This window comes from Mytilus galloprovincialis, chromosome 14 (assembly GCF_965363235.1).
Source record: "Mytilus galloprovincialis chromosome 14, xbMytGall1.hap1.1, whole genome shotgun sequence".
Lineage (NCBI taxonomy): Eukaryota > Metazoa > Mollusca > Bivalvia > Mytilida > Mytilidae > Mytilus > Mytilus galloprovincialis.
This window is the reverse complement of record NC_134851.1, coordinates 60123023-60150530: the sequence shown is the minus strand read 5'-3', so window position 1 is coordinate 60150530 and position 27508 is coordinate 60123023. Positions and strand designations below refer to the sequence as shown.

At 32.4% G+C, this 27508-nt stretch overlaps 1 protein-coding gene across 5 annotated transcripts in view; it reads left to right on the top strand.

Annotated features, from left to right (window-relative positions):
* The first annotated feature begins 1012 nt into the window (after positions 1–1012).
* LOC143058968 (catenin beta-like) overlaps positions 1013–27508 on the top strand; it is a 35206-nt gene continuing 8710 nt past the window's right edge. Inside the window, exons 1-9 of one of the 5 annotated variants that reach the window (XM_076232447.1) lie at positions 1013–1170; positions 13001–13078; positions 17659–17780; positions 18256–18403; positions 19034–19221; positions 20128–20432; positions 23723–23924; positions 25724–25868; positions 26931–27034. In XM_076232447.1, the coding sequence (XP_076088562.1) occupies positions 13033–13078; positions 17659–17780; positions 18256–18403; positions 19034–19221; positions 20128–20432; positions 23723–23924; positions 25724–25868; positions 26931–27034 (1260 nt within the window). In that variant the 5' untranslated portion in view covers positions 1013–1170; positions 13001–13032. Of the gene's footprint in view, positions 1171–8709; positions 8984–9661; positions 9788–13000; positions 13079–17658; positions 17781–18255; positions 18404–19033; positions 19222–19452; positions 19540–19638; positions 19745–20127; positions 20433–23722; positions 23925–25723; positions 25869–26930; positions 27035–27508 lie in introns of those variants that run through there. The other 4 variants (XM_076232449.1, XM_076232448.1, XM_076232450.1 and 1 more) reach the window with 4 other exon arrangements.

The following is a 27508-nucleotide window of genomic DNA, read 5'->3' as shown; positions in this document are numbered from 1 at the left end:
GTATTTAAAATTTAATTTTAACCATTTTGACGCTAACGGTAGCCGAAATAAAAAAAGTGGCTGTTTGAACGACTGATGTTAAAGTAGTACCCTTATGAAAGTACAGTATTCAGAATATGAATACAATTTCTATCCAGTCTGATTAAAACCAGCCCCCACTATCCACTTGCGTTACCTACAAACGCAAGTGGATAGTGGGGGCTGGTTTTAATCAGACTGGCTGATTTCTATCCAACCACCGTGACTGACCGTAATATTTTTTTCTTTTATTGGAGGAAAAGGAACGACCATTTAATCCAAGATGTTCTTTTTCCTAATAAATATTCTGATCCCAATTCGATGAAAAAAAATTCTGGGCACATAACAAAAAAATATTCTGAATGCAGATTTCCCAATTACCTTAAATATAGTGTGAATTTATTTTTTTGGGGGGGGGGGGGGCTGACTCAGAAAATAACCATACCCCCTCCCTCAATCCTAAACCCTTTTAGAAGTTAAATGGTTGTTCCCTCACAAGACATCATAACTTTATTGATTCACATTCTATGCATTTTTAAAATATTTTGACTTTGCTCCCGACTATTTTTTTTATAATAAACCAAATCAATAATCATATGCTGTATAAAACCCAAACTAATTTTACTCGAGGGTCAAACAAAATACAAAAAAAAACCAATAATTCATTTTTTTTTTATTTTTATTTTTTTTTTATTGTTATGGGTGATATTTTATTTTTTATTGTTACAGTAACAAACCGTGCTGCATGAGGAAAACATGGAAAGAGTATTTCTAAACAATGCGGATGAATTCGACTAATAACCTATTATTTAATATTGCAGACCTATCTAGTATTTCCTTATTGCAAAAATCATGAGAATAATAAAATAAAATATTTTTCATGTATATTAATTAAATTTTTAAAGAGAAAGACAAATATAACATGACCATAGAACTATTTTTTAATGTATAATTTGGCCTACAGGTAAATAGGTCAAGTAACAGGTGCTTGTTTAAGAGCGCATGCGTGACAGATTAAATTGAATCGCCATCTTGGAATTTGAATGATTCAGTTCTGCTGTAATGTGAAGTTAATTTCAAGCATTCAAAGATTGTGTTTGTAAACTGAGTATTTCGAAAGCCACCTTTGGTTCAAGGCGGCAGTTATTTTCGGTAGGTACTAAGTAAAGGTATACAACAGGCCAATATTCCCTTTCTGACCTATATTTTCTCGAACCAAGTTTTTCTCCTTTGTTGACGGTTGGGTGTTCAAATACAACGGCCTACTCTCTGCAATACAACAAATAATACCGGTAGTTGCATAGTTGCACAAACTTGGGGTCGATGGAAAATACCCGTAGTAACCACAATATAAGGTTTGCTACTTGCATGATAATAATTTCAAAAAGGGGGAAGTGACAAGTGGACGAAAATTTATGATACATGCGAAGTATGACGCATGAAATCACCGGCGTCAGAAATTTTATAGCTGGTACTTTATGGTCAAACATTTGGTCCTGTTAAACTAAAAATCGTGACTAGAACAAGGTTTTTAGAGCATGGCAGGTACAAGTCTAAATAATGATGAATGAAGTCTTGATAGGCTATTTTATGTTTTTGCTTTTGCCCTAGCTGGCTTTGACTATCTTGTTAAATAAAGTTTAAATTTTCTTTTGAATTTCAACTGAAAGAATGAGCGTTGTGATGTTGCAGGAAGGCGTCAAAGCAAAAAATAAAATTGTCTTGGACTAGGGTGGTTACCAGGTACTAACTATAGTCACCGTCAGCTGAAATTCGTAGCGGTTATCGGTAAAAATAATCTAAACCATCAATCTCGTTCACTCGAGATATAGTTTTTCACATTCCATTCATAAATCGCAAAAAGAAAAACCACTACTGACCTACCTTTTACATTAAGTGATCGCACTGTAATAATCCTGACCTTCACTTTTTCATAGACGATTTTGAATGGTGGAATCAGCCATTGTTTTTACCGGAAGTGTTTCCGTGGAGTTCAATTTCATAAAATTTGCATAAAGCGCTGGAAACCTTTATAACATCAATGAAAGGAACATTTCAGGAAACTGCATACAGTGACGAATGTCATATGTAAACAAATGATCCTCATAGAAACGAAGATGGCGGAATTACAATGGAAAATGTGAAGGTCTGGATTATTACAGTTTGATCACTTAACCCTTTCGTCGATGAGTCCCGGTTTACCGGGATTCACGCTTCAGACAACTGACGATGAGTCCCGTTTTACCGGGATCTGAATACATCTTTTATGTTTCCCGCTCAAAACAGTGCAAACATGAGTTATCTCTCTCTGATGAATACCCGGATGAAAGTGTAAACATGGGGCTTCCGTTTGTTGAAAACCGTGTCAAAATCAGACGAAATTTACGGAATTTACGAGAATTTGAAATGAGGGAAAAATTTTTTTGAAAGAATATGGAAGAATTGAAGCCAAACTAGTATACTTTTTTGACATAAAATGTCCTTTTATGTACAAAACACTTGGAATGGACATCGTTCAGTGTGAGGAATTTGTACAGCCTCATAAAATTTTTTCAAAAGTTTGCCGTTTTGGGTTAAAAAATTACGATTTGGGGTCAAAGAGCAGAATTTTGAGAATTTCACCTAGATAATGCCGAAAATTTGAATATTTTATGAGGAAAAAATTATCAAAACATGAATAAAACTGTGAACATGGTGTTAGTGAATGAAATAAATACACAAATAACTACAAACAAGTTTTTATTGACATTTATTATGAAGATCTCCCACTTGAGCAATAGTAGCCAGGGAAGCCATCGTCTCAGAGTAGCTTCTGTCTGGGCAGCAATCGGTGAAAGGGTTAAAAGGTAGGTCAGTAGTGGTTTTTCTTTTTGCGATTTATGAATGGAATGTGAAAAACTATATCTATACATATATATGATAGTTTAGATTATTTTTACCGATAACCGCTACCAATTTCAGCTGACGGCAACTATAGCTTTAGAACCATAGCTCTCATGGATATTTATTGCAATATGCAGACCTTACAGCAACAGATTTTCATAGTTACAGTGTTCTCCCCAGGAATTTTTTAAGGCGCAAAATTCAAGTGCGCGTAACTCCTTTTTTATAGTGAACTTTTGTGATCTGAATCAATCAGTCATAAATCATAACATGCAATATTGCTTTGTGTTATGTGCTTAATAATGCAGAGTATTGATGAATTTATACAAGAATATATATATATATATAAAATAAATTGAATTTAAACACAAAAGCTATTTATATTCAGTCAATTAAAGAAGTCAAAATATTAATATTCATCTCTGTACTCTCTGCTGCTTCTAGGGATATTGTTTCAAGATAGTGTTATTTTGTTGGACAGTCTGTTCCTCAACGTTGTCTTAATCCTCTTCAGGGTTGAAAACCCCCTCTAATAATAACTTTTGCTTATACCCCCCTTAACAAAAGTTACAAAAAAGTACATTTCTAAGCCATGAAAACTCAGTCAGCCACTTAATTTTTGTCACTGAAACCAGAAACATGGTGATTGCTGTTATCACTTGCTAAAACTTTAGCTCAGTTGGGATTAGGAGAAGCAATTATAACATCTGCTTATACTGACAGACAGCTGAGTGTTGAGGGAGGTGTATTAATTCCCCTTTTCATTAGAAGTCATTGTTCTGGAAAAAAACCTTCTACTTCCATCATCTGTCTTTTGCTTAGATTCACCCTTTGTTATTTGCAGAGAACATGTTCATTCAGAATTAATAAAATCGAATATGGTTAAGATAGTTGGTATACAACTTTTTAAAACAAAAATATTTTAATGAACAGCTGACAAGTTTCCGTAGTTTGAAATTTTATTTACGCTTCCGTGTGCATTATTGTTGAAACCTATCTTTGGCAGGTAGATATAAACCAAACTTCGTTAAAGTTAAGACCATAATAAATGTTCCCGACGCACAGACTCTCGATCGATGTTCAATGATCATTTTATTTCTAAAAATATGACAGTTTGAAACGAATTTACCTTGCAAGCAACATTTTTCACTTTCAATTAAAATAAATCACTTCTCGTTATCTTTAATCAAAGTTTATTTTAATTTTTTCAACTACAAATACTCTCATTCATAATTTTCATCGTAAATATCTTTAGCAATGTGTATTCAAATCCATCACGTGTATTGAACAGGTTCATTGGTCGTGTTTAAATAGATTCTTCTTCTCGACCAATGAAAAAATTCGTTATATAAATGGTCAAGTAATCACACACACGATCGAAGTACTGAAGGTATAATACTGCACTGTCACTATATTTTAATCTAGCCATAAAAAAAATCACCCAAATCTTAGCACAAGACAAGATAGACAGACAGATCCTGTATTTATGATTATGAGAATTACAATTTTTGCTTTATCCTACATATCAGTCTTTTAATGTTGTCCCTAAAATCTACAAGTCTTAAATTACAATGAATCAATGTTTTTGTTTTGAGACCAGAATATCATCGAAAAAATAGCTAAAAATTAATTATGTTTCAATTTAAGAAAGAGTCTAGGAAACGCTCAGAATGCACGATTTTGCGTTATTTCCTCAGAGCTTTTCCTTGAGCAACCCCCAGACCCCTCGCCAAATTTTTTTTCGCCTCACTGCGCTCTGCGAATATATTTTACCTCACTATTAAAAGAGGCTAGTTAGGCCCTGTCCTCAAAGTTCTTTTGTTGGACCATACTCTTTCATGTATGAATTTAATTCCTTATTTGGAAGGAAAATGAACTAGTACTGTTACTAGTTCTTTTGATTATAATAGTACTATACTTAAGTGGTAGTTTTATTACCAGAATATAATGTGAAACAAATATTAAAGCAAATTGGCATGAAAATGAGATTATCTCTAATAAAATATTTTTCAACCTAAACCCTTATGATGGCTTATCTGCCATTTCAGTGTACACAAATGTACATTGTTGGTCATGCCTGGCAAATATAACCATTTCCGGACCCTTTGGCTGTATACAGTTGCCGTACACTGTTACAATACAGACACATGTCATGTTTGTGTTTTTCCCTAATGAACTTGACTTGCTTGATTTATAGACACTTGCACTTTTAATTTTGGTACACTTTTTGGAGCAGAGCTGCATGTACAACATGTTGTTGAATTAACCAGCACATGACAAAGTCAATTAATGTGCCATATTTGCACTTTGAGCCAATGCACCCAAACTAAAATAAACTGAAATTCTCACTATATTAAATTTTGAAAAGCAATTAACTTGAAATAACACCATATTAAAAAGTTTCACAATTTAATACCTGCTTTGGAACACCTGGGGCACATATCAAGGATAAGCATAAAATTTAGTGATTTTCCAATATTTTGAATGCTGAAAATTCATCAAGTACATGTATTTAAATAACATCTTTCAAATTTTATATAAAAATATAGACTAACTGACTGATCTTGCTCTCTTTGGCTTGCAGTCCGACAGCTGTTGCATCCAATTGCTGTTACTAATATGTTCAACATGACAATATTGCATATTTAATTTAATGAGCTATACATGTACATGTCAAATTCAAATTGTATTTCACAATGGTGATAGAAGCTTTATATCTGTTGAAGGAATGTTAAAAGTTCAACAGTAATACAAAATTAACATAACAAATAAAGGGAGATAATAACCAAGGAGACATGGTTAAAATTGAAATTGGGTTATCTTACCTTGAAACTGTATAAAAACATATTTTCCATGTAGTTGTTATATTTAACAAAGTATTTTACATTGATAAATTTTATCAAGTTTAAAGTTATTTTAGATCTTAGTGTTTCCTGCAGCTTTTAAAAAGGGCAGGGTAATTGTTAGCTCAGAGGGCACATTAAGCGCGATGGACAACAATTTTAGGGCACTTACTTAACATAAACAGGCAATTTCTATAAAATGGATTCATTTAAAACATACTAGTTTAATACTATAAAAAGGACATATACATCTGTAATCAATCATTAAAACAAATTGTTAAACAAGAAAAAGTGTTTAAAACATATATATATGAAATATTTAAAACAATAAACACAATTAAAAACAAAATCAGTTCTTTAAAAACAAGACAGCACTATGTCATATACATGTATATAAAAATATTGCTTTGGTCATATCAATTGTCATTGACAAATCCTCCTTTTTTTCCCTAAAAACAGGTTGACACATTCCCTGATATCCAGGGTCATTTTTAGTAACCAAAATTTATTAAATTACAAAAAAAAATAACTTTACAAATTAACCCCTTTCCTTCTACACCCTTTTCCAAATTAAATTAATATAGATACAACAAGTTTTACTACTTTCATGGCACTACCATATCAGCTGTTTATTTTAAACGTCTATAAATAGCCAGACATAGTTGTCTGTTACTTAGGTGTTTTCCCAAGTATTTTTCCCGCCTAAAATGATCATGTGACATGTTTGTAAACAAAAGAAAAAATTTGATCAAGGAATTCATTTATTTTCTGGATTATTCTGCTTTTAATAATTTAGTTTGGATTTTTATTCATTTCATTTAAGGAACAGTCAATCATTTGTATTTAAAAAATAGTTTGCAAAGAATTTTTACTTTTCAATTTGACAAATGTCTCATGATCGCCGTTCATTGGCTTGTTCAACCATGCAAACAATGTAAATTATGTAAATTAGAAATCTATCAGCTGTAAAAAAAAAAATTATCTAAGCATCACATCGATGTTTTTTCATTAATCTTCTAGGCAAAACGATGTTTCTGGGACTTGGGGGATACAATCAGGACCCGTGATTAGTATCTGTATTCACTATTCAATCTATTGCAGTTTGCTAATCAGCTGATTACGAAATCGATTACAAAATGGCGACCTAGTGAACTTTTGTTTTGAAGGGAAATAACTCGAGCGGTATTCATAAAATATGTCTTTCAGTACCGGTTGTTAATTACGACGATAAAGGCATGGCGTCTGGAATTTCGACAAAATTAGGGCAGGGCGCCAATTTTTTTCCCCAAAAAGGGCAGGGCGTCGAGAAATCGCGGCAGGGCGCCATTACACGCCAAAACCACCTGTAGGAAACACTAGATCTGTAACTTAAAGATTTATAAACTGTTCTATAAAGATTCAAATACCCTGGTAACAGTTTTATGGCTTTTAAGAAAAGGCGTCTTAAAGCTTGGTTTCAGACCCCTTGAGGCTCTGCTGATTTCTGATCGCCTCAGGATACCCAATGTGTGGAACTTAATTGAATGTTAAGTTTTTAGTTACATGTTATCTTTCATGGTTTCAAATTTTAAGCCAATTGCTGAACTAAGTTATAAGTAAAGGAAAGATTCCCTTTCCCCACAAGTTAATCAAATAAGAGATCATAACAAACTCCTGTGTTAGAAACAGAAACTTAGTTGCAAGTGAAATCACATTATAAAAATTAATATAACAAAAATAGTGCATGATTCTCATTTGATCTAATTATAGTAAATTAAGTGTTAAGAAGTATCTATATGTCTTAATGTTATACATGTAATAGGCTTTTGTAGGCCATGAGTAAGAAGCATTTTCTACATGCTCATTTATGTAACATTTGTATGTAGTTTCAGTTGTAAGAAAAAAGTAAAATCACAAAAATACTGAACTTAGAGGAAGATCAATTGTGAAAGTCCATAATCATATGGCAAAATCAAATAACAAAACGCATCAAAAACGAATGGACAAGAACTGTCATATTCCTGACTTGGTACAGGCATTTTCAAATGTAGAAAATGGTGGATTAAACCTGGTTCTATAGCGCTAAAATTAGTCTAACTTGTCAATTGAACAGAAAAGTCTCTATTTTGGTCCAAATATCCTGCTTTGATGATTTCAAAAGAATGTCAGTGTGATTAAGGTCTGTTCTGAAGGATGTTAAAATTATATATATTGATGAAAAATGTACATGTATATATGAAGGAATTGTCTTAGACCTTGCAAAATTCTACTTGTTTATGTCTTGAAAATTTTGGTGTCTGCTTTAGTGATTCAAAACATCTACATACATGTACAAACATAGAATGTGTGTTTCAAGTGTACTCAAATTACTGAGTCATTTTAATTTGACACCATTTTTTCATTGACCAAGTTCTTTACTACATCATTTTAAATTTGTGTAAACAAGGGTTTTAACATGTTTAACTACTTTTTTCAATTTTCAAAACATGCTTTTTGTAAACTAAAGTGAACTAGATCTGCAGACATTATTAATACATGTACATGTTTTAACTATTAATGTAGACTCAATGTAGCTTATGTTTTCTATTTATATATTATATCATATATATATAATTATATAGTTGGACTTGATTGGAATTTTTTTTCTCTGAACTTTATCCAATTTCACTTGTACCATAATATGAATATAATTTGTTAAAATTGGAATGACCAAAGAAAATATATATATGTATCAATATTTAAGAAGAGGTATTCTTTCGTTTCATACATGTCAATAAACCAGAAAAATCCTTTGTTGAGCCTCTGTTTTGAAATGTACGACAGGTGAGATTTGAAAGTTTGACACATGGCAGGTTGATTTATATGTAAATATGGTCGACTGAGCTCACCTAGCGTCTAGGTCATAGGAGTGTTTTATTCTTGCAAACTTTAACAAAGTCTTAGTCATTTTTAAATCGTGGGTGAAAGCATTCATGTGACAATGTTAGATTTCACTGTTTTGACACATTTATGGAGATAAAAATTAATGTGTGTTTATTTTGCGTTGGATTAATGTGAAAATTAATTTGATACAGCAACTGGTGAAAAAGAGGGGGAATATTTTACCTGGTTCATTCTGGGTTTTAAGTGAAAAATTCAGCAGTTTTACTTGTTATATCAAATTCCAATTTTATGTTGGACTTTTTACTCTATGTCAATTACAACAACGAGTCACCATGTAGTGGGGATTTTAGTATTCTAGATTCATATACATTGCAAAGGTAGAGTATAATTTCAGTCTGCACTTTTAGCAACTAGGTAGGCCATAGTGCCAAGACTACAAAAAAGTCGTTTCAGTCTATTGAAGATAAGAAAAATATTAGTTTTGGCAACGTGAAGAAACTCTTAAAATTTATTTCTCAGGCTATTGTGTTAAAAGTTTGATGCAGACTTTTTTGATAGCATGTTATATGCTGCTGTAGGTTTTATTATCTTATAAATGTCAACTGTTACATGTCTAATGCATTTGTTTATACTTTAAATGTATGTAAAATCTTTAAATCAAGGGGAGCTGATCCCTAGGGTGTTTAGTACGGTAAAAGTACAAGTTACCTTCTCTAAGAAAAGGCCTGATAAAAAAAATAAAAAGAGATATGACTTCAGTGATTTGTACACCAGGGAATATGCATGAAATATTTGCCACTGGACGTTAAGCAAACAACAATCAATCAATCCTCAATATTGCAAAAATTAAAATCCACAAATTGAAATATGTTAAGAAAAGTAGATTTTTTTGAACAATGTTTGTAAAGTGAGTTGTAAACTTGATGCAGATGTGTGTATGGTGATTAAATGTTAATGGAGTGACATTTGAACTCCTGTCAGTTGTCAGTTACAGTGATTAATATTCATTGACCAGCATGTGAGTTGGTCAGTGTGTAATTAGGTTCCTATTGATACTGACCAGTCTTAATGAGATTTCCACCAGTGGGGCAATTCTTTTTCATTTCAATTTGATAAGAGACATGCTTGCTTTGAAGAAGTTATGTAATTTGATTCTAATGTTTTAGAGGAAAGGTTAAAAGGTTAGTGATACATAGAAACATATATACACAATTCAAATGCAGTCACTTACTTTAAAAATAAAAGTTAACCTGAGGTCTGACAAAACGCTTTGTTTTACAATCTGACATTTGACTTTGAACAAAAATAAGAATTGATGGACATTTATGTGTTTTCATTTTCTATACTTAAGAATATTCATGGTTTACAAATGTACAAAACTTTAAAAAAGAAAATAGATCGAAACTGTTTAGTTTGTTGTCCATTCTTTTGTTTTTTCCCACTGGTGCTTAAATTGGTACACTTGTAATCAAGGGTTGATTAGACATTTTGATATGGTCTTTAGGGCCAATTATATTTCTATTTGAACTTTGGTGGAAAGTTGTCTCATTGGCAACTATACCACATCTGCTATGACAACTTAAGATTCGGTGTATTCATTTAGGTCACACCAGTGCTGAACAATTTTGTGCTTCATCATTCTGCATCAATGGGGAATGGTAATGATTTCCATTGACAAAGTTAACAAGCCATAAAATATGATTAGTTTTATCAAAGATAATTGATGTTAATGGGTTTGTCCTCACTGTTCTAACACATCAACCCTTGATGACAAACTGTGAAATTGATTATGCAGAAAATGTATTGAAAACCAGGAGGCCATACCTAGGGTTATTATACTTGCAAGGCCAAGGTTCTGTACATTTGTAGTGGGAAGCAAAACAATTCATTTGAAGTTGGGATTATTTACACGAGAGGGTTCAATACATCCTTACTGAACTTAACTTAACAGTACTTAACAATTCAAAAAGAACGTCAACTTTAACAGTGCTCATTTGTCGTCAAAGGTGGGTCGGGTCGTTTTAACCACCTCTGGATCCAGGTTTAGTATCTAGACAGGATAAATGGCCAAGAGAGAGTAATGTCTGTAAACCGTCAATGCCATATGCATGTTGCCTATCAACAAACCCTTCATTAAAATAATAAATATTTTTCTTTTAGTTTTCTAGTCAATGTCTGCTTAAATTCTGGAATTGATTTTTCTTTACTCAGATTTTAAAATGCAATATATTTGACATTTTTGAAATCAATACTGTTTAAAATATTTCTTTGATTAGACACAAGTGTCTCATTATGGTTGTCAATTAATTGGATTATCTCCCCCTTTTTAAAGAGCTTCTTGTTGAATCACCCGACCACAAATATTGCAATGTTTACACCCCAGTGTAGTAAGCTTACATTGTTATCATTCATGACACTAATTGATAAGAAAGATTGAAAGGGGCCTGGGGAAGGGAAATCTCATTCTGAATGCTAGCTGAAGTATGACAAGCGATTTAATCTGACCCAAATTTGGCAACCTGCCAAATCTGAACTCTCAAGTATTTACCTTTTGGATGACAGGTGTTTTGAACTTTAAAAAATTATTTATAATTTGAAATACTCAGTCTGAAAGGATTTTTTGCAAGATTGGAGGGGGTGGTACATGTATCTGTCTGAATTTGTTTCTAGAGTGGAAACAGGGGGGTATTATAGTCCGCTTTCTTAAGTCTATCAATATGATCCCAGTAAACAAAATGTGTGTGCTGTACCTTGAGCTTGTAAATTCAATAACAAAATTTAATTGGTAGTTATTGTTTTATCTGAGGGACAGAGTTGTTCAACTTTTCTCTTAGGCTCATCCATAAAATGTCTTAAAACATCAAAGGGATAGAAGTTACTTGATTTTCCTAAGCTAATCAGGCAATTAGAATTTTGTTCCTTTTCATCCTCAGTAGTGTACAGCCAAAGTGCTGTGAAAATGTGAGCTTAAAATGTAGCTAATTTCAAATGTTAAAGATGAAAGGTTGCAGTGGCTGTTACTTACATTAGATTATAAATAAACTTTCCTGAATGACAGAAATAAAATTGTAGTTCAGAAATAATGTTGGTTAACATGGTTAAAAAATTGGGGGCGGATGAGTACAGACAAATGTTATAATGAGACCTCCTTCCTTCCTCCTCAATTGAGGGAGGTATCAGTCATCTTGTATTGATCATCATGTGTTGTGTTCTGCCTAAAGGCGCAACATTTTGATTTTAATTTAGAAAATAGTTAGAATTGTCATCTCTTTCTTACTTACCCTTTACTTATTGGGCTATCATTATTTTTTGTTGCATACCAATTATTTTTTAGGTTTTCGTGGAAACAACTGAATCACGAATGTGACTGTTCAACTTCAATGAATGACAAATTTTATATCTATAGCTAGGCTTTGTCTGTTAAATAAAGCAAAAGCATGAAATCAAATGTCCATGAAAATTATAATTTACTCAATCGACGAAAAAATGGTATCCATGAAAATAAATGAATTCACATTATTGTATTTCTGATTCTCATTTCTGACATATCTATTTAAGTCGTTGACATAGATGACACCATGTGCATAAATGAGTTTGAAAAAAAGACTAATGATAAAATTAAATACTTTCCCCATACATTATATACATAAATATTTGAGTCATATTTAAATGCCAAGGTGAAGTTTTTATTGAATAGATAAGTGGCTTTTGTTGACTGCCAGGTCATTGAAAAATCTGACACTTCTTCAAAGGCTTGTAGTTGAGGGTGTGAATTTATATTATATGGTAATTTGGGGGTTACAAAGGGGTTAGATTCTGCTTATGCATTGGGTTATTTGTTACATAAATATAACATCCTTAAGCCCCTCTTGTACATGTAATTGCTAAAAGTAGTTCATTGATAATATTAAGACTTTAAAGCAGGCAATTAACAGACATATTATGTACATTATTTCTAAATCAGGTTTGAAATGTTGAAAGTTTAACAAGTACATGCATTTGTACATTACATGTATAAAAACAAGAAGATGTGATCATATGATTACAAATCAGCCAAATCTCCACCAGAAACCAAATGTCATAGAATTTACAAACTTTGTCATCAACTTCAACAATGAGCAAAGCCCATTCTGCATTGTCTGCTTTTGAAGGTCCTTAAATGGCAAATGTAAAACAATTAAATTTAAAACAAAAGATTTAAAAAAAAATCAAAGAGATGGAAGAAAGTTGATTTTTTCTAGAGAATTTTAATGAGGATAAATTGGGATGAGGTAACCCAATTTTGAGGTATTCAATTGTTTCAATTTATTCCATACAACTCTATTTTTGTAAGTTATGTATATTTGCATGTTGCAGCTTGTATCAGCTTTTCAAAATTCCATTTTCTTTTTCAGACTTGAAAGAGAACCAGCCATTATAATCAATCATGAGTACTTATCAGATTAATCAGAATGAGGGGTCGAACAGAAATAGTAAGTATAGAAATAGACAGCAACCCAAGTACCAAGGCCTAAAATAAAATATTGTTTGTTTCCCCAATCCCTACCGACCCTGCAAAAATGGTCCGACTCTAACAAAAATTAATGTCAATTGATAGATAATAAGTCAAATATTATTTTATTCATTTCTGATTTTCAGGCTTGCCGGATTCGTTAATGTTCCAGCTTTTCGGAAAAAATAAAGTATTTCCGTACCAACCTTAACCCATACCTGGCTTGGCAGGGACGGGATTGGAGAAACAAACAATATATTAATTTAGGCCCAATACATGCTAAAAAGGGTAAAACGCGAAAATAAGTTGGTTGACAGTACTAGAGGGACATTCAAACTCGCAGATCAAAATAAACTGACAACGCTGTGGCTTAAATAGAAGGCACACATAAATAATAGTACACAAGACACAACATAAAAAACTAAAGACAAAGCAACATGAACCCCACCAAAAAGTTGGGGTGGTCTCAAGAGCTCTGGAAAGGATAGCAGATCCACATGTGGCACCCGTCATATTGCTTATTATAAGCTGTAAACAGTTGAAAATACATATTTACAGAATATACATGGCCTATTAGGCTTAAGTTCAAATTGGATTGTGAACACAGGCCAAATAAAAATATGTGTGTTTCCTATTTCCCTACCTACCTGATATTTTAAGCTTAGAAATAGCCTAGCTGAAAGTTTTTTTGTCATTTTTCAATAATAACTGTTAAAATCAGAATGTTAAAAAAAATGTAAAATAAAAAGAATTCCCCAATTACCTACCTATCTTGATATTTTCAAAGATGTTATAGGAAACACACATATGATTTTATTTGGCCTAAGTTTGTTGACTTGTTGACACCTGGTAATAAAGCAAACAAGTAAATTCTCACAAGCTGTAGTACAAGGTAAGGCTTAAATTAAAATATTGTTTGTGTGCCCTTTACCGACCGACCCTTAAAATTCGTTCCGCCTGAAAATCTTTTATTTTTATTTATCAGCAAGACTTTATTTTATTTTATTTTTTCGTTCCTACCAAAAATCTTTTATTTGTATTTCCCGCTCAAAACTTTTTTACCGGAATCCTCGGGTTTTATCTTTATCGTGAAAGGTCTAGTCCGTTTGGTATCACGTGAGCGTTTGACATGAACACTTGCATTTAGAATTTCAAAGCATTTGTTTGAAATCGATGTCGAACGCTTTGAAATCTTGATATGACGTACGTTAACTCTGTATTTTTATACTTGAAGAGCAGGGTTCATTTACAAAAAAGTTCGTTTAATACAAAATTATCAACGTGTGTACAAACCGTAGTATTTTGTGTAAACGGACGTTGTATTCTATGTAGGGATGGCCTTTTGTGATCCGTAGATCAGGAAGATTATGTTAACGATGCCTTCGACCAGCATTGCTATATTATTTTTATCTGACATGAACCAAAGGTGACAAAAGCCTGTGAAGTGGAGAATATTTGGCAGTAAAATCGCCCAAGTTTTCCATACAGATCATTTATAAATGCGATGTAAACTATGTGACAATTGAGTTTAAGTCTTGTACCATTTTCATTAGAAACATAGGCACACACGGAAATTTAAACACTCTAGGGACTTTTTTACTAGTAATGTATGTTTGCCCGGACATATTTTACCAGGACAAAGTTATCTCTTAGTCTTACAGAAAACCTTTAGGTAGAGGTAAGCGTACAAGGTACGTAGTACAGAATATTAGTGCAATCTAAAACTCTTCAAAGTTCCAGGCATATTTAAACGTTGAAAATATGCGGCACAGCTCTATATTTTGATATTTGAAAACAAAATAGTAGTGCATATGAATAAAATTCACATTCTACATGATACTTTTTTTTGAAGCGTAGTCCCAGAAACTTATTAGCCATGTTAGCAAAAGCAAAACAGACAAAAATGACATGCAGATTTTGTATCTATAAAATAAAATATTATACCTACCTGCCTACCCATGAAAAAAAATATACCGAGCCAAGTTATTTTTTTGGGGAAAAAAATAAAATATTTTACCTACCTACCTACCCTGTTTCAAAACATAGGGTCGGAAAAGGGCAAACAAGCAATATTTTAATTTAGGCCTAAAAAGTGCAAAATTAAGTTGTTTTTTATATGATTATGAATATCAACAAGCAATAATTAGAATTGTATGCTTTGTCAGTCATGAAATGGATTTATTGGCTCACAGCCAGACAAACTGTGCACAATTATACATAAGTCTTCAAAATTGAGGAAATTTTTATAGCAAGCAACATACAAAACAAATGTTCCAATTACTATCTCAACATTAGGCTGAGATAACTTAATTTTTTGTGCACATACAAATTGTTGATTGAACTCTGGGGTCACTCACAGGCTTAACCATTAAAAGGCTTGCTGACATTTGGTATAACAGGGTCACATTCAATATCGTAGTGGCTACAATAAGGGCTATGAAGAATTATGACTATTGAACGTGTAGCTAGCCAGCTACACATAAATATTGATAGCAGCTAGGCTAGCTACTCGATCAGTAGACAAAAATCTATGTAGCTACGATATTAAACGCAACCCAGATTTCCATACCTGCCAACATTTCAAAATGGCCATGGGGGTTTTATGTGCAAGCAAGATGACTTTCATAGTTCTAGAAAACCTGAATAGGGGCCTTCAAATTCATTTTAATGTTGGTTTTTTTGCTTACTCATACTTTTATAAAGTTAATGTATAACCATTGTAAATTGTAAAAGTCCTTATTAACATTTGTATTTACAAAGTCTTGGGATAAGGCTAATAATTGTACACCTTGGAAATAATAAAAAGAAAATGATTTATTTTTGGCATAAATTTGCTTGGCCTTGAATTTCCTGTATTTACAAAAGATTATCAATGAGCTGTGAAACATAAATCTCCCATGCAATAAAGAACAAATCCTTTATCATGTTTATGTGTTGATTAGCATCTGTACACACATTTTATTTTAACAAAGGCTGAAGATTTTATTTTTTTCCTTGGCCTGATTCTGAAGGATATTCTTAATGTACAAATTAAATGAAGCATTATTAATAAATATTTGATGTCAGAAGAAACAAATGTGTAACAGTGTGATGGCTGTTTGGGAAAATTGCAACAAAATGGTAAGGTTTTTTGTTGCATTTTTAATTTATTTCTCAAACTTTGGTAAAATGATGTCTTTATTGACTTGATTTCTTGGGTATTTCTATCTTATTTGGAGAAAATGTCTTTAGGGTCGATTGGCTTTTTTGCTTCAAATTTTGAACATTTACTCTACAATTATGTGATCATTTTAAAATTTGTGTACAGGAAAACACATTTTGATTACTGCTTGCACGAATTGTCCATATTCATATAATATCGGCTAAATATGTTGCACCATTTGCCTTCTACCACAGCTTGTGAGAATTATTCACTCTCTCCCACATTACATTCTGAAGGGATTTTCTGCTTCATTTTCAGTGTCAACAAACAAGACCCAATCAAGTGTTTAAAAATCTATATTAGGAAATTGATATTACAGCTCATTTTCTAATGCATGTAAAGCAAGACTTTGGTTAGCTAACTTGCTTTGTTTGTATATTGTACAATTGTAATTGGGATAACATCCAATCAAATTTAAATATATATATATATATATATACAGGTTAAAATATCCCAATATATATTATTTGAAGATGTCAATGTTAATTACAGTGCTTGAATTGACGTTTAAACAAACAGAGCAAGCAAGCCTTCTAAAGTTTTACTCTACAAGCATTAGGAAATTATCTGTAATGATAAAACGAATTTAATATGATCATATATTTTTCTGGTTTTCTACACATAATTTCATACATTGTACTTGCATCTGTTGTCTCAAGTTGTCTTACTTGGCCAGATGCTATTAATTTACAGAAACATTCATCAAATTTTTTGCATTTAATGTTTTGAGGTTTATAAAATGAACTTATTCACCAAAAGTATCTACACACCTGTATGTAGATTTTTATTGCTTAGTGACTATGCATTGTTTTCCGTGAACTCCATGTCAGCTGTCATACATGTACATGCATTTACATTTCATTTATTACTAGTACATGCTTGTCATGCTTGTTTGGTTATTTTAAAACATGATTAAAGTCTTGTTATTGGTTTGCTAGTCTAACAAGTAGAAGTACATGTAGGATGTGCTTACATGCAACTTTTACTATTACCACTGTCAGTCGAAAAGATCGTCAAAATTGTAGAAATTAAAGGCTACTTAGAAAGAAGAAAAAAACACTTCCTACAGAAAGCACTATATCATGATAACCTGATATGTTTTAGGTGCACCTCAAATGTAAAATATCTGCAAATGGTTAATGCATGAGTTAGATGAAACATCAAATATTTGTCAGTCAAACAGTAACTTGATAACCTAAAAAGACTTAACTAAAAGAAGTTCTGTTCTGTTTAGCTCTAAATTGTATTGTCCATGTCTTATCATTTTAAGAAATTGACCAAATTCTTTATTAGGAAAAAGACTGTAAACAAGATAATTACTGATGCTCTCTATTGTAACAAATATATTTGTTTTTCAGTGTCGGGAGGGAATAACTACATGGACCTGTCGGACATGCCGCTGGACAAAAACCAACAGACCATGATGTGGCAACAGAACCAATACATGGATTCTGGTATCCAGTCAGGAGCCACAACCAATGTAAATACTTAAAAGAGTTAACAAATTATTTATACAAATTGTAGCCACATTACACATACATGTATGTGCCATGGAGTCCTTGTAAAGTTCATATTCCAATTATTAAGAAAAATTAACAATGGTTTATTTTGTGTCTTCATGCAGTGGCACAATCTAACAAAGCTGGATAAATATGAGCTCTGTACAAGTGTTTTTGGATTCACAAATTGAACCGTTCAAATTAGTTAATAAACTCTAAGGAACAAAAATGGTGAAAAAGTGTTTGAAATTGTATGAAAAATTGAACAATAGTCAGGATAGTGATCGTCTAAAATGCTGAGAAAACTAAAAAGAGGGGGTGGGTGTCCATTTGATCAATTCTAAATGCCATTTAGAATTGATCATTAGTTTATATGTATAGTATATGTATTCAAACTTAAAGTCTGTAACTTTGTATCATCAGATTATTTATAATATTTTGACTGTTGTTATTTAGGCTCCTTCCATCAGCAGCAAAGGAAATCACCATGAACCAGAGGATATGAACGAATCAGGGGGAGATAACATGGACACAACCAGGATGATGTTAGACTGGGCCGAACAAAATTACAGCAATCCACAATATACACAGGATCAAGTCGATGGTAGGTTTGGAAGGGTAGAAACATAAGACATTTGAATCAGAAAAGTGATATTATTATACTGTGAATTCATTAATATTCGTTGGATACCAATTTTCGTGGGTACAGGGGAACCACGAATTTCAATACTCAACAAATTACAAATTTTCTAAAGAAATGTATGTATACTTTCCCAAAACCACGAAATTAAATATCCACGAATATGCAAGTTTTCCTCAAACCACGAAAATTGGTACCCACTAGAAATAAATGAATCCACAGTATATAATTTAATCTACTGCTTACATACACATTATGTGAACTCTGCTGGACAGTTGTTTCATTGGCTATGACTTTGTCAGTAACTGGACTCCCAATTATTACATGTTACAAACACTGATAACTCGCACTATCAATCAGAAACAACAATGAGAAAAGGTCTATACTAAATCGTGCATTAGTAGAATGAAGGGCAAAGCAAATAAGGATTCCTCAACAGAAATAAAGAGATGTGGAATGTTGTTACACTTCAACTGTATAACCTTAGCTTAAAGACATCATTATAGAATAATTTTGTAAAAAAAAAAATAAGAAGTTTAAATTCTGAAATCTTTTTGAAGTTGAAGATATGTATTTCTGTTTTTACCATTGCAGAAGTTAACCAACAGTTAAACCAGACACGTTCACAGCGTGTGAGAGCAGCCATGTTCCCAGAAACCATGGAGGAAGGCATGGCTATACCATCAACACAAATGCACCCTGATCAACCAACGGCAGTGCAGAGATTGGCTGAGCCATCTCAAATGCTGAAACATGCTGTTGTCAACCTTATAAACTATCAGGTAAATTGTTAATTGTTAATACTCTGATCAACAGATGGCAATGCAAAGATTGGCTGAGCCATCTCAAATGCTGAAACATGCTGTTGTCAACCTTATAAACTATCAGGTAAATTGTTAATTGTTAATACCCTGATCAACAGATGGCAATGCAAAGATTGGCTGAGCCATCTCAAATGCTGAAACATGCTGTTGTCAACCTTATAAACTATCAGGTAAATTGTTAATTGTTAATACCCTGATCAACAGATGGCAATGCAAAGATTGGCTGAGCCATCTCAAATGCTGAAACATGCTGTTGTCAACCTTATAAACTATCAGGTAAATTGTAAATTGTTAATACTCTGATCAACAGATGGCAATGCAAAGATTGGCTGAGCCATCTGATATGCTGAAACATGCTGTTGTTAACCTTATAAACTATCAGGTAAATTGTTAATACCCTGATCAACCAACGGCAGTGCAGAGATTAGCTGAGCCATCTCAAATGCTGAAACATGCTGTTGTCAACCTTATAAACTATCAGGTAATTTGGAACTTCTCAACCTCAGTTATTTTGTAAAACTACAATATGCTCTACAATATGCTATCATGAAGTAATTTCCTAAAAAACTTTAGACCAGTAACTGTAAGAATGTTCCATAAACCTGGTATGAAATGCTGATCCTTCACTATAATACCATGAATTTTGCTTCCTCCACCAATGAAACTGACTGCCACGGAATAGCCTAAATGAAGTGCCTAAACATGTTAAAAGGCGTTAAAACACCAAAAATCAAATACATTCATAAAAGAGTTAAATATGGGCGGCACAAGAATGATAAATGATTGAAAATAGAGATGCCATAACATGGACCAAGAAAATGAATAACTTTCTATCAAAATATAAAATATTTAATTTTTATTCAGGATGATGCAGATTTAGCTACCAGAGCTATTCCTGAACTGACCAAGCTTCTTAACGATGAAGATCAAGTGGTGGTCAGTCAGGCCGCCATGATGGTCCACCAGTTGTCCAAGAAAGAGGCCAGTCGGCATGCCATCATGAATTCCCCACAGATGGTTGCAGCATTAGTACGAGCCATGAACAATACAAATGACATGGAAACCACCCGTTGTGCTGCTGGAACATTACATAATCTTTCACATCACCGCCAGGGATTACTCGCCATCTTCAAATCTGGTGGAATACCAGCTCTAGTCAAACTTTTAAGGTATTGAAACAAAGAGAAAATACTGTAAATTCAGAAATGATTGAGAGGTTTTTATACGACTGCAAAATTTGAAAAAAATTTCTTCGTATATTGCTATCACGTTGGCGTCGTCTTCGTCGTCCGAATACTTTTAGTTTTCGCACTCTAACTTAAGTAAAAGTGAATGGAAATCTATGAAATTTTAACACAAGGTTTATGACCACAAAAGGAAGGTTGGTATGGAATTTGGGAGTTTTGGTCCCATTATTTTAGGAATTAGGGGCCAAAAAGGGCCCAAATAAGCATTTTCTTGGTTTTCGCACTATAACTTTAGTTTAAATTAATAGAAATCTATAAAATTTTGACACAAGGTTTATGACCACAAAAGAACGGTTGGGATTGATTTTGGGAGTTTTGGTTTCAACAGTTTAGGAATTAGGGGCCAAAAAAGGGCCCAAATAAGCATTATTCTTGGTTTTCGCACAATAACTTTAGTTTAAGTAAATAGAAATCAATGAAATTTAAACACAATGTTAATGACTACAAAAGGAAGGCTGGTATTGATTTTGGGAGTTTAGGTCCCAACAGTTTAGGAATTAGGGGTCAAAAAGGGACCCAAATAAGCATTTTTCTTGGTTTTCGCACCATAACGTTAGTATAATTAAGTAAATAGAAATCTATGATATTTAAACACAAGGTTTATGACCATAAAAGGAAGGTTGGTATTGATTTTGGGAGTTTTGGTCCCAACAGAATAAGGGGCCCAAAGGGTCCAAAATTAAACTTTGTTTGATTTCATCAAAATTGAATAATTGGGGTTCTTTGATATGCCGAATCTAACTGTGTATGTAGATTCTTAACTTTTGGTCCCGTTTTCAAATTGGTCTACATTAAGGTCCAAAGGGTCCAAAATTAAACTTAGTGTTTGATTTTGACAAAAAATGAATCAGTTAGGTTCTTTGATATGCTGAATCTAAAAATGTACTTAGATTCTTGATTATTGGCCCAGTTTTCAAGTTGGTCCAAATCGGGGTCCAAAATTAAACTTTGTTTGATTTCATCAAAAATTGAATAAATGGGTTTCTTTGATATACCAAATCTAACTGTGTATGTAGATTCTTCATTTTTGGTCCTGTTTTCAAATTGGTCTACACTAAAGTCCAAAGGGTCCAAAATTAAACTTAGTCTGATTTTAACAAAAATTGAAATCTTGGGGTTCTTTGATATGCTGAATCCAAAAATGTACTTAGATTTTTTATTATGGGCCCAGTTTTCAAGTTGGTCCAAATCAGGATCTAAAATTATTATATCAAGTATTGTGCAATAGCAAGTCTTTTCAATTGCACAGTATTGCGCAATGGCAAGAAATATCTAATTGCACAATATTGTGAAATATCAAAAAGAAATTTAATTAGAGTTATCTTTCTTTGTCCAGAATAGTAAGCAAGAAATATCTAATTGCAAAATGTTGTGCAATAGCAAGATTTTTTTTTAATTGGAGTTATCTTTCTTTGTCCAGAATCAACTTAAATCTTTGTTATATACAATATACAATGTATATTCACTTTTTACTACCAACTGATAAATTAAAATAATCTTTACCATTCAGTGATAACAAGCAGTTTTTTTACATCTTAATATTTTATGATGTATTTAAATGAGTAGTTATTGTTGCAAACTCCATTAGAAATTTTAATTGAGATTAGTTTTGGAATAAGGGAAAGGGGGATGTGATTAAAAAAATTGGGTTCAATTTTTCTCATTTGAAATTTCATAAATAAAAAAGAAAATTTCTTCAAACATTTTTTTGAGAGGATTAATATTCAACAGCATAGTGAATTGCTCTAAGAGAAAACAAAAATTTTAAGTTCATTAGAACACATTCATTCTGTGTCAGAAACCTATGCTGTGTCAACTATTTAATCACAATCCAAATTTAGAGCTGAATCCAGCTTGAATGTTGTGTCCATACTTGCCCCAACCGTTCAGGGTTCAACCTCTGCGGTCGTATAAAGCTACGCCCTGCGGAGCATCTGGTTATTATTGCGAATAATGCAACAGAGTTGTAAACGCAATAATTTAAACTCGTATTTTGAAATTTGTTATATAAATGAAACAGGATTTTTCTCAAAATCGTAAAAATTAAAATCGCATTAAAGTCGAAAATGACAAAATTGCAATAATAAATGCATGCAATATTTTCTGAATTTACAGTAACAAATAACAACAAGAATAAGAATTTATACTATTTATTATATTTACTGAACGTGTCAAATGGATATTACCTAAAAATAGACTAAAAAAACATGTAAAGAAGTTTACCAACAAAGACAAATAAAAGATCACTAAAACATGTAATTGAGATGATAAACAATGTCAGTAGCTGGAATCTATAACCAACAATATTGATCACATAGATGCCAACCATTACGATTTTTGCGTAGTTTTTCCGATTTTGCGATAAAAACTACGCTGTTACGGTCAAAGTCGAATAGTTACGGATTACCAATCATTGCAGTTCAATTTTGTAAAACGCGGATTTGTATCATTACTTTTCCGTCCTGGTACGGTATTAAGAAAACGCCAATGTAATGCTTCCGGTTCCTCAGGAGTTATCAACCTATTGTTGAGTAACTAACTGACTTCCGAAGAGGCAAACTTGCATTTTATGAAGGAGCTTTCCCCCTTTCTCTACTTCTCCTTGACAAAACGAAAATGTACGAGTTAAGAACATCTGAACAATTAATGAATGGAATACATACTACAGACAACATGTTAAACGACAAATTTTAGGGCACTTCACTTTGCAACCACTCGTCAGTAATTTTTATTGGTAAATGCACGTTTATAAATAATTACTGAAAACTTTTCAAAAATACGGAAAATTTGATAGTTTGTTACTGATTGTGTCAAAAGGGGGTTGGCATCTATGTTGATCAGATGAATTCTAATTTTATTCTCCTAAGAGGATAATAAAAAGGTTTAATAGAAAGTTCATTATTTAAAAATCCCATGTTACTGCCTTTGAAATATATATATATTCTTGTTTTTAAAATTCCAATAGGGAAAGTTTCGGCCATTGGCCTTCTTCAGTTCTTTATTTTTCCTCAACTACATGGCTGACATTACATTTTTATATATAAAAATCTGCAAGGTAGAATCATCAAATAATTTTTAGTCTCTGATGTATTCCTTCTCCATGCAATTTGTTTCTCTTTGATAAAAAAAAATATAGAAAAAACCAACAAAAATAATGATAGTCAATTCATTATGCTCTGATACAAAAACTAACATTTGTTTTGTATTTTCAGTTCACCCATTGAATCAGTTCTATTTTATGCTATCACAACATTGCACAATCTCCTGTTACATCAAGATGGTTCCAAGATGGCTGTCAGGCTTGCTGGGGGTCTACAGAAGATGGTGGCATTACTACAGAGAAACAATGTCAAGTTTCTTGCCATAACAACAGATTGTTTACAAATTCTAGCTTACGGAAACCAAGAAAGCAAGGTTGGTTTATAAACTCTAATGTCTCCAAAACGATTCCAGACTCAAATTTTATTTTGCTTTTTATTCATCCATGAATGAGATTTGAAGCAGTTTGAACACTGCTTGTAATCCTTTATCATTGTAGAAGTAATAACATCAATTGAAAACAAGAATTTACATACATACACATCATGAAAACAAAAATCCTACCAAAAGTGATCCATTTCTGAAGAACCTTTTTTAAATTCAGCCTGTTCAGTCAGGATCCTACTTCGTCAAAATTATCTCCCCATTACGCCAGTTCATTTTCACAATCGTAAAAATGGAAGCCATTGTAGCGATGACGCGCTACCAATTTTGCTCTTGGAAACCGATAAATTTATCCACATTGCACCAATACGATCCTTATATGTCAGTTATATTTTAAAAGACAAATGTATCAACTAGCTAATGAGCATCAGTTAATGATATTGTCTGCATTGATTCAACTTAAAACTATTGTCTGATCGGTTGTTAGGTGGAATTTTCGAAAAATCATAAACATTTAAAAAAAATCTAATTAAATATTTCGTGGAAGGGCAGACTAGATTTTTTTAGTGGTTGAAGACTATAAACCCTAGTTATCACACACAAAAAATTAGAATTTTTCGAAGATATGCATTTTCATCATCCAACTTGTAAGACTGTCGTCAAGTACTTTCAGTAAAAAAATAGCTATTCGAACACACCTTCCCTGTTTTTGTGACTCATTAGATAGGTATTTCACTTGACCCATATATTTCATCTTTTAGTACTGTTATTTTTTTGTGTTATAAAGTCAACCTGTAGCTTTAATATATAAAAATGATAGAATCTGAAGCGAGACGATGTATGAAATATTCTTACTTTGAACGATATCAAGACAAAATACTCAACTCAAACACGCCCTAACATAAAAAGGTGCACTCGATTTTCTCTTTTCGATACAATTGTTACCTATTTTTTGGAATTTTTTCTTCAGTCACATAATGGAAGGGCAGACACGAAAATTACTGAACTAATAGATTGATATCTTTTCCGTCCGTGGTAATTTTTTCCAAAAAATCGGAGGTTATGCATTTTTGTCATCCAACTTGAAAGATACCCATGTCGTCGACTTGATATCTAATTGTTCTGCTTAACTATGTACTAGATAAATTGAAAACTTATGCAAATGGTGTTTTTGAAATAAAACACCTCGTAATTGAGAAGAAAATTGCAGTTTTGATTGTTTCTATTAACTTTTTAAAAATTTGTCACTATAGTAAACAATACAGTAAACATTTATCGCCTTCTCTAATAGAGAGCTTCGATTCTTTTGTTCTATTTCAACCTGGTTTCCGACTGTGTTATTTTCATCCACATATCTATCATTTGTTATTACAACATAGATGTACTTTAGTTAGAAAATACAGATCAGGTCTCACAGTCATAAAACTTTCGAGCAAGATTTTTGTACTCAGACTCGAGAATCAACCAATCAAAATACAGGATTTGTTTTTCGAGCATGATTTTTGTGCTCCAAGCACTGAGCAAAGTTTTATGACTTCAACCGCAGGAATTAAAATTTAAATTTCATTTGGAAACATAAATACTTCAACCAATTTATACTTGTATTAAACACATTATGCTTATTAACATCAATTTTGCATGAAATTTGCTTTAAATATCTTGATTTCTAGAAAATGCAAATAATTGTAATATGGTGTTGTGTACCAATGCGGTTGAAGCATCAGCTTAAGAAAATATTTATTTACTTATTTTATGAGTAACTGGTTCATTTGTGTATTATTTCCTTTCAGTTGATAATCCTTGCCAGTGGTGGTCCAGGAGAACTTGTTAGAATTATGAGATCTTATACCTACGAGAAACTGCTGTGGACAACATCTCGTGTCCTCAAGGTTTTATCTGTATGTTCAAGTAACAAACCTGCTGTCGTAGAGGCTGGTGAGTAAATTGAAATACAGTGAAACCTGACTAAACCGAACCCTTTCGGGACTTGAGATTTTATTCGGTTTTGGCAGGTATTCGGTTTCATAAGGTTCACAATGCATACAATGTGATATGATTGGTCTTCAAAACAAGTTTGGATTAGACAGGTTTCCGGTTTATTTAGGGTTCGGTTTAATCAGGTTTTACTGTAGTGTAAAAAATCATGAATCAGTTCACTGTGAATTTATTTTGCTGGGTACCAATAATTTTTGGTTTTATAAAAATTTTGAAAAAGACAAACATTTATAGTTCACCTTTACCTAAGAAGTTGGTATCCAGGACGATGATTCTACAGTACTCTGAATAAAGGTGGTACCTAACACTACAGGGAGATAACTCTTTAAAATCAGCCAAACATTTTAATTGTGTTGTTAAGCTTCTCAATGATCAAAATTAGTGTTTGTCTAAAAGAGATAAACAATTTGACAAAGAATTTTGATTTAGTAATTCAGTATGTTTGTTGGTTTATTACTATTGGTAAATGAAAGGATGAGTTACCTTTAAATCTTTTTAGGTTGCTTATGATTTGAACAATAGATCCCCATACAAATACAATTTCAAAAAATCTGCCTAGATGACTAGAATATTTTTTCAATGTTAATGGATGCTTGGGATACACTGATTTTTTCCCTGATATGAAGTCAAAAATTCAACTAAAATAATTCTCCCCAATATGAAGTTATAAATTATTACTACAAAGCTATTGGCAAATAAATAAATACATGAGTAGTTTATAACTGATTTAAAATTACCATACAGCGGGTTATTTTCGTAGGTGTAAAATTTCACAATTTTCATTGAATAAGGTATACGAAATATCTTGGCGGTTATTATTTTGGCGGATTCAAAACTTTTATCGATACCTTTACATGTGCACTTTTCTATTGGCAGAATTAAATTTGGCGAATTTGTTCTATCCGCGAAAATTTACACCCCATGAAAATAACCCGCTATACGTTATATTATTTGTAGTGATTATTTACAGTTTATAATAAGATTTCTTTTGTATGTTTTCAGGTGGTATGCAAGCATTAGCTATGCATCTAGCCCATCAGAGTCAAAGATTAGTACAGAATTGTTTATGGACATTGAGAAATTTGTCTGATGCAGCCACTAAAGCAGTAAGTTGATTAATAAAATTTGAGAATGGAAATGGCGAATATGTCAAGCAGATAACAGCCCGACATAAGAGCAGATAACAGCAGACGTCCACCCATGGGTCTTAAACACAGGGAAAAATTTCCACTTGAGGTGGTCCTCAGCTGGCCCTTAAATAATACTGTACTTAGGACAGGTGCAATAATGTGGTTACCTTTATAATATCTATTTTAATAAGTGTTAAGTTATGTTGGTAGTTTGTGTAATACAGGATACATTTTAAGGATATCAGGAAATATCAAAGTTTGATTAGTTTTACAATCACACCCAACTCTGAGACTACGTATAACAATAAAAGGAGGATTAAACCAGTTTTTTGTCTGTCTACATATTCCTTCTCTTCGAATATCTAGACCATATGTTACAAAAGTTAAATGTATTATAGATAGGTTATTTTATTATAATCTGACTTGTATATCAGCATTACCATTTTCCAC